Source organism: Penicillium brevicompactum (assembly GCF_028827555.1).
Source record: "Penicillium brevicompactum strain IBT 35665 chromosome Unknown utg000001l_segment0_segment0, whole genome shotgun sequence".
NCBI classification, from domain to species: domain Eukaryota; kingdom Fungi; phylum Ascomycota; class Eurotiomycetes; order Eurotiales; family Aspergillaceae; genus Penicillium; species Penicillium brevicompactum.
Window position 1 is genome coordinate 753640 of NW_026623203.1, and position 11368 is coordinate 765007.

Sequence of the window (11368 nt, forward strand, 5' to 3'; positions counted from 1 at the left end):
AGTACTGAGCTTTGCAGAGCCGATCCAGGGTCTCTCGGATCAATGGGATTGGGTATCGGTTCTTCACCGTGAGCGCATTGAGAGCTCGGTAGTCCACACAGAATCGTAATCCGCCTCCCGGTTTTCGAACAAACAGAACTGGAGAGGCGGCGGGTGATCGCGATGCTCGAATAAATCCTTTCCCTAAGTTTTCCTCCAGGTATTCTCGTAAGACGAGGAGCTCGTCTCGGGACATGTCGTACAGCGGGCCGAATGGCGGCTCGGTGCCTTCCTTTAGCCGTATTTTGTGGTCGTAGGCGCGGTGCGGTGGGAGCTTGTCGGCTTCTGTCTGCGAAAACACGTCGAGAAACTCATGGTATTCCGGCGGTAGTTTTTCTTTGGGTTCAATTTTGGTCTTAGGCGCCAGTGCTTTCTCGATATCTGCCATCGAGGCAGCGAAGATGGTGAAGTCTTCGGATTTCTTTCTTGCTTTGTCTGTTAGGTAGAGAAAGGGGGACGCTCCAATCATGCGAATGTCGAGCGTATTCTTTTCGGTATCTTTCGTCGGTTTCTTCATTGGATCTTCTTTCGTGATTCCACAGATCACAATCCTCTTCTTCACTCCACAGTGTTCGTGACAGTGTGCAGAATCGAATGTCAACGTGTTATTTTTCCATGAGATTGTCACATCGTGGAGCTTCAGCCAAGGGATTCCGAGCACAATCGGTTGCTGGCTCAACTTGGTCACAAAACAGGGCAGAGCCTCTCTGTGCCCCTGTATGTTCATGGGTATCCGTGTCATATGGGTGATCCGCCCCGCGACCGATTGTCTTCCGTCAACGACCTCGAGCCGTCGCGGGTGACGTAACAGTTCCAGTTTCAAATCGTGTTTTTGCGCAAAGGTTTGATCAATAAAAGCCATTCCATTTGCTCCGCTATCGACAAGAGCATCTATCTGCACACCCTTTCCGTCCTTGTGCAGAGTGCATGGCAGGATGAGGTGGTTACCATCGAGGTTCACCCTCTGCTGCCGCACAGAGCAAGCGGAGATTCTTATTGATCGTACTTCGTACTTCGTCCGTCCTAAATCGCGACTTCGGTCTAGGACATCTCTTTTCCCTCAACGACGGTGCTTTCATCGTCGATGTCGGATTCCATCGTCGCATGGTTTACCTTCGCTGTTCCGCGACCAAGGCGTGGCATCTCCTTCATCTGCGGGTTTGTGCACTCGTGGATTCGGTGTCCATGCTCACCGCACTTGTAGCATCGGCCATGCTGAGCAAGCAAGGCGCGATCTACCGGGCGCGGAACATAGCCTTCAGATCGTGTGGCGAAGGGTGTCTGTCTTGGACGTGATTTTTCGTATTGCTGATTGGTTCGGCCGGTGCCAACGACACGGCTTGGCAACCTTCTTTCGTAATCACGCATCTCGTGATCAACATCTCGATAGAAATCTACCAGGTCGTAAAAGTCTGCGGGTTTCTGCAACCCGATGACTTGTCGGGCCAACTCGTTTGAGATCGCGTTTTCGAGTAGTGGTATCATAGCATCTTCAGCATATCCAACTTCCGCAGCGCAGCGGGCGAAGTCGGCATAGAAGTCATCAAAGGTCCTTCTTCCCATACGCAGGGTGCGCAGTTCGTTGATGGCCCGTTTTCTCTTGTTCTTATCGCCGTAAATCTTTTCTAGAGCTTCCAATGCATCTTCAGCAGACCGAAAGCTGCGCGGATGGTCGGGTCGACATTGGGCTCGGATTTGTTGATAGGCGATACCGTCAGTGCGGCTGCGAATATAGGCAATTCGTTGCTCTTCATTTGGGTACTGAGCGGCGCTGTTACTCAGCTTGTCATACACCTTGTCTCTCCAGCTATCAAACGCGCCGCGATCTCCTGAAAATACAGGCGCATCAGGAAACTTTGGATTATCGAAACGTCCCGGACTGGAGTAAAGCAAGTGGGAACCGTCTCGTCGTATCGGTTCAGTCCGAGCCTCCAGGGAGACATCGCGTCGGGGAACACGACTGTTGGTGTTTCTTTCCGGAACCGGCGTCGTTTGTCTCGCCGTATTCATCAACGTATTGATTGACTGGTCTCGCTCTCGGTAAGCTCCGTCCAACTTCGAGGCCAGTTCCTCGACTCGCTTCTCTGCCAAATCTCGTTGCACCGTCATACGGTCTCTTTCACGTCGCAGTTCTCGGTTGTCTTCGCCTAAACGTATGACTTCTTCACGAATCAAATCATCGGTCACTTGGTTTGTATTCATTTTGGCTTGTTTGTCCATGGCGAGCATAACGTCCCACCAGAACTCGAAATGGTGTCGCAATCGTGCCAATTGTTGCGCTCTATCTAGAACACAGATCGCTCGAGCAGGACGTAGCGGGTGATTCGGGCTCACATAGTCAAACGCATCAATCATCGGGGTCGTGCCCGCATTTTCGGGCAGTACTGTCCTGTCGTCTTCATTACTAGGCTGGTAATCGTCGTCGTCAGATCCGTCATCGTCGACGACGGTGGCTTCTTGTGCCATCACGGTTTCTCTTCTTGTTCTTCCTCTCCGTTCCATATCCTCAGGCCCTCGAGCGCTAAGGGCTTCGTTAGATTTGGACGTCATTGTGTCTTTGTTGTCGTCGGTTGTCTTTGTTGTCGTCGGTTGTCTTTGTTGTCGTCGGTTGTCTTTGTTGTCGTCGGTTGTCTTTGTTGTCGTCGGTTGTCTTTGTTGTCGTCGGTTGTCTTTGTTGTCGTCGGTTGTCTTTGTTGTCGTCGGTTATCAAGGTTGGCGCTACGTAATGTGAGGGTCTCACGTATCCGTAGATGAGTGATCAATATTAAAGAAAGCTATAGTCGACTCTAGATACAAGACGTAGCGCGAGGAAGCAAAAGCAACGGGCTTCCTCGCGTTCAGGGGAACCCATATGCACCATGTGGGTCCCGCAGATCATTTCTCCAAACATCCTGTATACTTCAGGTAGATCCCTGACAACAGCGTGGGCCCCGTAGATCATTTCTCTAGATATCCGGTAAACTTCATGTATATCTGTGACAATCCTGCCTAGCAACCCTGCACACTAGTCCTGGGAGCTACAGCACCCCTGGAACGTTTCACCGAGATCCTAGGGCCATTCAAGGGTTCGAAGATCCATGTGAGGTCTCTTTGGGATAGTGGCGCCGATCTTGTTTCAATGCTACGGTGCGTAGAACAATTAGGAACACAACCTCCGTCCTCCATTCCACAGCATAGCCATGAACGCTGCACTGATGGATAGTATACCTTGACCGCCTGTCTCATCATCACTTTGCAAGTATTCGACGGCTATTCTTTGATCGAGATCATGTCCTGTCCCTGTTCATTCTCGCCTCCATCTCGGGTTTGGGATATGAGCTAGATACCCTCCATAGGAATGCGCGTCACTTCATCTTCGCCAATGTGATCCTGATGATCGAGAATGCTGAGGATATTCCTGAAAACTGACATATACAAATAGAATTATCTAGGTATAAAGAGGGACTATGCTATCATCGTATCCATTACCAGTCTCCTCATTTCTGTTCCTGACGCTGTCCCCATCTACAGCCATCTCAACAATTGTCCAGCATCTTGCTCAAAGCATCATGTCCGTCAAAAGTGTACCAGCTCAAAAATTCAGATGGACATGTACAACCATGAGCTCCCTCCGAGTTTTGAGTACTGCCTATGCTGCAAACCCCCGCCTACGACTGAAAAAGACAGTCTGGAGGTGGTTGATTGGCTGATGCAGCACGACCGTGTGCTCGCGTCGTGCTCTCGCCGGGCCCCAAATGCGCTCACCTTGGCCATCATACAGGGCAAGAGCTGCGTCGTCCGACACCTGATGAAGCGCTTTGCTGCATGCGTCAACGATCCAGATTGGAGCAACCAACGACCAATTTTGGTGGCTATGGAATATCGACAGCACGAGATCTTGCAATCGCTCCTCTGCGATCCACATACCAACGTGAACGTTACAGATAAGAGTGGGCATACTCTTCTCCACCTAGCCATGATTTACGACGATGTGACGGCGATCAAAATTGTGCTGAAGCACAAAAATGTCGACATCAATGCTCGAGACAGCAACGGCGATACTGCACTTCTACTGGCCGCCAAGATCCACGGCTGTGATCAGCCCAATAGCAAACGGATACTTGATTCACTGTTGTCGCACGAAGACATTCGAGCCGAATCGCTTGATTATTCCGGTCGTTCGGCCCTCTGGCACGCAGTGAACACCTGCAACTGGCAGTTGCTTTGCCTTCTCGCAAAATTTCCGCGGGTTCAGACCAACGTCCCTGATCGTCAAGGTGTCAGCCCGTTAGCCCGGGCCGTGATCCGCAGACGGCTTGACATTTTCAATTGGCTTCTTGCTACCTTGCCGCGAGACATTGCCTAGGGCTTACGGCTCTTTTATTGTAAATAGGGTGACATGAGTAGGTTCATTTCTATAGCTTGCTGAAGACCGTGCCAAACCACTAAACCGGCGTCGCAGAAATTCTGCGCCCGCTCTCTTAAATGTCATAATTATCACAAACCAAAATTTTCTGACTGGGAACAGTCGTGAGTTTTCATTCCGTAGGCGCATTTCCAACATGACTCGGCTGCATTATGTGATTGCAGCATTGTAAGAACACTCAGTCGTATTTAAACAGAGCTCGATTGCCCGACTGAAGTTGTTCAACTGATTTTTAAAAATTCGATCATTCTATCAGTTAGTGCTCACAGGCCGAAAGAGAGCATTCCTCTCATGACACACGAAGACGTTTTGCATCTCTTGTCCCCACTTGACGCGGTCGTCGTTTTGCGGCACCCCGTCGCGGCTTCGACGGTCGGCATCTCAGAGTAGAACGGTGAAAGTCGATGATCAAAGCACGCCGGAGCTCTTCATTCCAAAGAACATTTTCTTGCCTCAGGTCGTCATGTATTATCCCGAGAGATTTGATCTCCTTGTTCGACTTGTGAATCTCGCGGCAAAGCTGCTGCGTCAGCTCCATCGTCGCAGTACACTCACCCCCCCCAACCCATGACGAGCATGTGGCGAATTCGTGCGCCATGAAGAAAATATATTTTTGCCAAGTCAATGGTACCCAAGAAAACTGGCACAGCAGATCCTTGGGCCTGGTGGAGCACTCGATACACCTCCGCTTCGCGGGAAACTTCTTTCCACAACCCCGCAGTGGTGCCTTTCCCGATAACCGTGTAGCCGTATTTCATGCATGTCAGTTTAAATGGAGCGCCGTATGAGCCGCAATCACCAAAAGATATGCAACGGTCCATGTCTTCGTCCAGCTGGTTCTTCAATGAGAGCATCAAGTCCTCGGCCGATATTGGATGCTGAGTCGGATCGGCCTGGCCTCGGCGATGATGATCCACGTTTGGACACAGCTCATCCAAATAATTTTTGGTCCGCAAGCCAAGCAAGCACCGCTGAGTGCAGAATTGCGCGGCGCGGCGCTGGGAATAATCGTCTTGGCCCTGCCCTGCCCTATGCTGACGGCCTGATCGCCGAGCGGACGGTGAAGACGTGACCTGACTGATCCTCCGCTTATGGCCGGCTGCTTGATTGGTGTCGGAGCCGGAAGATCCAGGTGACTTCGACCGCGGTCGAACCTCCGAAGGCGCACAGCTCGTTTGAGATCGCGTAGGAATTCGACGGCTCTCTGAGGGCGCTGGTAACGGAGATGACGATGGCGGTGAATAGGATGAGCCAGTATCTGGACTCGGAAATTCGGGGTTGGTGCTATCGGAGTGAGGAATTTGCTGCAACTCTTGTCCTGGGATTTGTGAGCGCGTGCGGTCGAAGCTTGTTTCCCATTTGTGAAGAAATGGGTACGCTCGATTTCTCCATTCTTGCCCTCGGGGAAATGAACGAAACGCCATCAAACAAAGACACAGTGCCCTCGCAACAGAAGATCTCCATAGGAGGGAAGCCATATCACTTTCTGGAGTCATTTCGCTGTGAGGATCACAGAGAAAGTAGTAGAGCGTGCTGGGCCGGTCGAGCGGAACACGGAGCAGAACGCGGGTAAGCCCATTTGTCAGATATGAATATTCAAGTCCTTCTTCAATCATCACATGGTATTCCTGAGAAATGGCGGAGCAGACGAGTCGTTCCGCCTTATGTCTCACCTTTTCTTCCTGGTCGGTTGATGTCTTATTGGCTCGGACAATATCCTTCCAGAGGTCCATTGGTCGAAGTCCCATGCGTATGATTGCAGAAGACAGCTTGTGAGGTGGCTTGTACTCGACAGTCGTCAGAATGGTGGTCGAGGCACCGTCGACGCGGTTGATGCAGAACTGGTCAGGCCGCGGTTGACTTGTACTGGGAAGCTCGTTTGCTTCAACCTCCGCGGCTTCATCTTCGTTCAGGAAATTCTTATGATTGCTGAACTGGATTCCGTCTCCAAGCTGGAACTCCTCACGAGCGGCTGGCAGTTTGCAAAGCTCGGCTATAATATCATGAACATGTTCTTCAACGCCAAATCGCTCGTAGGCCTCAAGTTGTTGCTCGCTGCTCAATGGGCTGCGAGCAAATCGACGGCCAAGCCCTTCTATCTCAGCTAGAGACGAAAATAGGCGAGCCGGCGGTTCCCGCTCCGGGCAAAGATGTTGGCACACGGACTTGTAGACTTCCGAGAGCTGTTTTGGACAGTCGGTCCAGTGTTCCAATCGAGCCGGGCAGTATTTTCCTTTGGGGAGAGGTATTTTTCCAGTTGTTGAGCGAGATGGTGAATCAACTCTCAATGATCGGGAGAGAAGGACATGGCAGTGCTGAATGAGCTCGGTAAAGGTGGTCTGTCGGGTGCGCTCTTCTGCCTGTCGCCTCCCTTCTGCTTCCTTTTGCTCGCGCTCTTCTGCCTGTCGCCTCCCTTCTGCTTCCTTTTGCTCGCGCTCTTCTGCCCGCCTCCGTCCCTCTTCCGCCTGCAGATAGAGAGTTTGGTAGTCCGGAATATTAGAATTGGCCATGTAATTGTAGATAAACTGATAAAAACGAGTTCCTAAGACAGTTATGACACGCTAGGTCCCGGTCGGCGGTTTGGTACTGTTGACGCACGTCAGCTGATCCCGGCTCCCGGCAATAGTATTCACCCGAGAGCTCACATGACCTGCCGACAACTTTATGTGGTTCCTGGGATCTTCAAAATTCGAAATTACAGAAGACTCGCGACACAGGAGGAAAATTTCTCGATCCGAGGATTTTATTGGCGCGATGATCGTCTTGAATGGCCGAGCACGTGGCCTGAAGAACTGAGTTTTGTGCTCTCATTGTCTCGGCGCTTTGCTCCGTGAATACGATATGACGCTGCAAATCCCATCGTAATTTTCGCAATCTCCGAGTGTCCACCTGAAAGCTCCCAGGAGCCAGTGCACATCTATTTCCGATGGATCATTTGACCAAACTATACTTGCCGCCAGACTGACGAATAGCTACTTTATTCACATAGCTACAGCGCATTAACACGCAACTTGTAGATGGTCTACTTTCGCGCATTCCAGCTGTACATGAGATCCCAACGGTGTTCTTCCGGGCCTCAATTCCCACAGCCTTGGATCTTATAGGGCCACAGATGCCACCTCAAGTCGCTATTGTCAGCGGGTCACACCGGTAGAAGCTGTAGAGCAAATGCTTCCAGGTGTGTGTTCATAGTATCTCTTCATGCACGCCGTCGAGTCCGTTACAGTTTTCGTCCGCCGTGTGCACTGATTTGGTTATGCGTCAACTCATCCAGTCCATGAATACCGCATCATCGCCTCCAAATAGGGCTTCTACTTAGAACCATCTCATTATTGCTGAGATGGACGTCTGCGGAAATGGATACCGAGTGCTAAGTAGTCAAAGCCTGCCTGAATTCAAGCCGAGTTACTGAGCTTACTGTCTTTCAAACAACATTACTGTAGGCCAGATGCGTTTCGCTCTATGTCTCTCACCGTAATGTGGTCGGTCTTCGGTTTGTGGTTGGTCTTCCACTGACGGTCGACATGCTCGTGCACATGGTGATTGTAGCAAGTCTAGTTTCATTTTGAACTTGCCCTTGAGAGCTTGCACGGTCAGCATCAGAGCACGCGAGTCAATATTTCTACAAGAAAGAAAAAGCAAAAGCAAAATTAGTTCAACTGGCGGCTCCGGCTTACATTCAATTTATTGCTATCGACACAGAGTCAGCGAGGAATTTATTAAGGTGGTTCAAGTGGTGCTGGCGTGCAAAAATGGACAGATTTGGATTTCAAAAGCGTCAGAGAGGTACGACCATGAAGCTCATGTAAAGGTCAAAGATTGACTGCATAGCAGGGATATAAATAACAGATGACCATTTTGATGGGTTCAAAACATCTGGCTTGCTTGGTCTGCCTGGCTTGCCAGCCGATCGTGGCCGGTGTTGGACCCAAGAGATCTTTGATAGCCTGGAGACACTCTTTTCACACAAAGCTCGGTCACATTCCCTTTGGCAACAGTGGTAAGCTTGACTCGGGTCGTACAACAGCGCCCCTTATATCCCCGTCACTCGAGTCGAATGCGATGCGAACGATCTTGTCGGCTCGAGCTCCCCTATACTGTTGCGATTGCAAGCTATCTGTCCCTTCCTCATGACTGTTGTAGCTCAGAGCTATAAATTGACTTATTATCTCAAAAGGATACATGAGCCTATATATACAATGATGAGCCAAGTTGATTTCCAATCAACTTGCTCGTTTGCATGGACACTTCGGAGCTAATTCCGACAGTGCGGCTTGGTTCCTGATCTGCACCAGCCTCATATCACAACACTTTGCATTGTTCCAATTTCGCGTCATTTGTCCCCAGCTGATCACTCGGTGAAGTTGGCACACGGCCTCCATTTCGATTGAGCTGGTCGAATGCAAACACCGGATTTCCCTCCATTGGTTCAGCTATAATCAGGCAATACGCTCAAGGTCAGACTAACCAGGTGTAGAAGTATCTGATGAGAAGCGCTCGAAATACGGTTTGTTGGCTCAAATAATTATGGTGATGCGATATACTGTTCCTCGTGTAGTCAAATCTATCGCTTCTGGCGGCTTGCAAGGCACTCAATCCTACTCTACTGTAGAATGCTTACATCCTAGAACGGTCGCGATAGTTAAATTTGATTCGCAGCAAAGCCAACTAAGTTACTGAGGATTTTTTTGGCATAAGAATATTCGATCGGGTCCTTCTACAAATGGGAGCTGTCGCACCTTTGTCAGTAATCCCCGCCAGCAACTACGATTTATATTGCGATCCCATGTCCCCTACATCGACTGTTCTTGAGCATCCATTAGTTGACAGACACTGCGACAGAATCACCGCGAAGGTGGGTTACATGTCTGTGAAACACCACCCGGGGCCATCCGGTTGTGGTGCCTCTTTGACCATCTCCTATACCGTAATGAAATCTCTATTCTGACTAAAATTTGGTTGATTTTCAGGAGGGGTTTTAACAGTGTGTTGAAAGCTAGGACTCGTTGGTCGGGAAACTCATCGAACCTCACGATCTTGAGGGTCAGAGATGAACGCTTGTTGAGGATATCTAGTTCAATCAGACAACGCTTTCCCTTTCCCTTTCACCGAACTCCTTAGAAGTCTGACAATTGGAATATTGTAGAACGCTCACAAAAAGTTCGCAGTAAAAATCATTGGAAGCAATGGAGGCAGGAAGAGTGCCATTTCAAATTCTATTGGGATAGTTACAGTATCTATCTGAGACCCTACAGCTTTACGAATTCCACGGTTAATTCCGAGAGGCACGATGATAATAGCAGGCTACTAACATCTATCAATATATAGATATGTGAAGGCGCAAGATTGTGTGACCCTCACTCAATTGATGTTGTATATTCTTTCACGCTCTTGAGATCTTAGTGTCGCCCGCAAAATAGTAGGTTGCTCCAAGTTTCATGAGGCGTGAGATGTCTAATTTATGTCGCCTTTTATGAGGTGATACTTCATAAAAATCGCTAATGCTGTCATGTGTATTCTCAATTCGCAAGAAAATGCTTCAAAATACATTTATCTGGTTCTGATAGAGCATTTATTTCTCCAGCCTTGAAAGCGGCATGATATGTCCTCTCTGAAAGACATAAATAGGGGCATTGGCCTCCTACATATGATCTTTAAAAAAAGAAAAAGACTGCATTTGACTGACAGCAACTTGATCTGCCAAAGATATATCTCTACTGTTTTGGTGGGAATATCTCTTCCAGAAAGCAGACCGATATCATGGGAAGGGTTTTGAACGTTCTTACCAGAGCTCGGAAAAAGCACCGTACCAAAAAATTCGAACTGAATCACGTACCATTGTGCACGCCTCAGTCAGCACTAGATAAGAAAATTTTCTATCACGACTGGAAGCCGAGGCCAGAATGGAAACACCATAGAGGCAAGGACTTTGTTGGGAACAACTGCTGGATATTCACCAGCCCAGATCACCCAGACCTCCGTCTTGACGAAATGCAACTAAAGCTTTACCGAAACCTTTCCTTCCGACCGGTATTCGAGAATGGCGGGATAGAGTACAAGCATACAGGGGACCCTCCACTTGAATGTATCACGAGCCCAATTGCTTTGAAAAACGCAAAACCTTATTGCGTTGGGAATTATCTTTAGTCGACGTCGTGCGCTGGAGAATGGGCCGCTTTATCTCACCCAAAGCCTCTTCTTCTGCCTGTTTTTGCGATAGATGGAGGCCCAATGCAGGACAGCAGCGATCTTGGTTTAATGGGGGTTTTTACGGGTTGAAGGTGATTTTATTGTCGATAGATAGATCATTCTGGTTGCTGGAAGGCTGTTTTGCGTGAACTTTAAAGATAAATTGTTATATATGAAAATGAACTATGTTCATCTCGATACATGATGTGGGTTTGTGTAATTTATTTACCTTGCTCATCGAAGTCGATCTCCCAACTAAACTAAAATACGAATCTCTTCTCGGCCTAATGGGTTTCGTTTAGATTCGAACGGTCGAAGGAAAGTAGAGGCTACCACAACTTTAAATATCTTATCAGAATAAAGTAAAAGCGTTCAGACTAGCATGCATCCAGAGCGAATAACATCAAGCGGAACCCCTCCAGGATGAAAGAGTTGATTGGTTCCCGAATACACAAGCGATCGAGGGCAGGTCGAAATACTCCTCAGATATGCCGATACTCGGTGATTACAGCACCGGAATGGCTAGTGTAACCAATTTACCATACAAAACACAAATGCGAGTTCTGGTGTATCCAAGAGCTTACTAGTGGTAAGGCTCTGACAATATTAAAACGAAAAACTCTGTTAATCTAATTCTGAGAGTCAACGAATTGATCCTGGAAACGCCAAAAGCAGTTCTAGGAGTGTCAGGGATATATGTCAGGGATATACATGAAGCCTAAAGGATGGATGGAG

At 48.8% G+C, this 11368-nt stretch overlaps 3 protein-coding genes across 3 annotated transcripts; 1 reads left to right on the forward strand and 2 right to left on the reverse strand.

The window, feature by feature from the left end:
• Window positions 1–1080: 1080 nt before the first annotated feature.
• Window positions 1081–2589, reverse strand: N7506_000158 (zinc finger CCHC domain-containing protein; the record flags this gene model as incomplete). The annotated part of the gene is made up of 1 exon (XM_056949454.1): window positions 1081–2589. One exon carries the CDS (start codon window positions 2587–2589, stop codon window positions 1081–1083), a length of 1509 nt encoding a protein of 502 aa, XP_056815369.1.
• A 1039-nt stretch (window positions 2590–3628) lies between these two features.
• Window positions 3629–4384, forward strand: N7506_000159 (ankyrin repeat domain-containing protein; the record flags this gene model as incomplete). Its single annotated transcript, XM_056949455.1, has 1 exon — window positions 3629–4384. The coding sequence occupies one exon, from the start codon at window positions 3629–3631 to the stop codon at window positions 4382–4384; it is 756 nt and encodes a 251-aa protein (XP_056815370.1).
• A 611-nt stretch (window positions 4385–4995) lies between these two features.
• N7506_000160 (uncharacterized protein) lies at window positions 4996–6954 on the reverse strand (the record flags this gene model as incomplete). The annotated part of the gene is made up of 1 exon (XM_056949456.1): window positions 4996–6954. One exon carries the CDS (start codon window positions 6952–6954, stop codon window positions 4996–4998), a length of 1959 nt encoding a protein of 652 aa, XP_056815371.1.
• Window positions 6955–11368: the final 4414 nt, after the last annotated feature.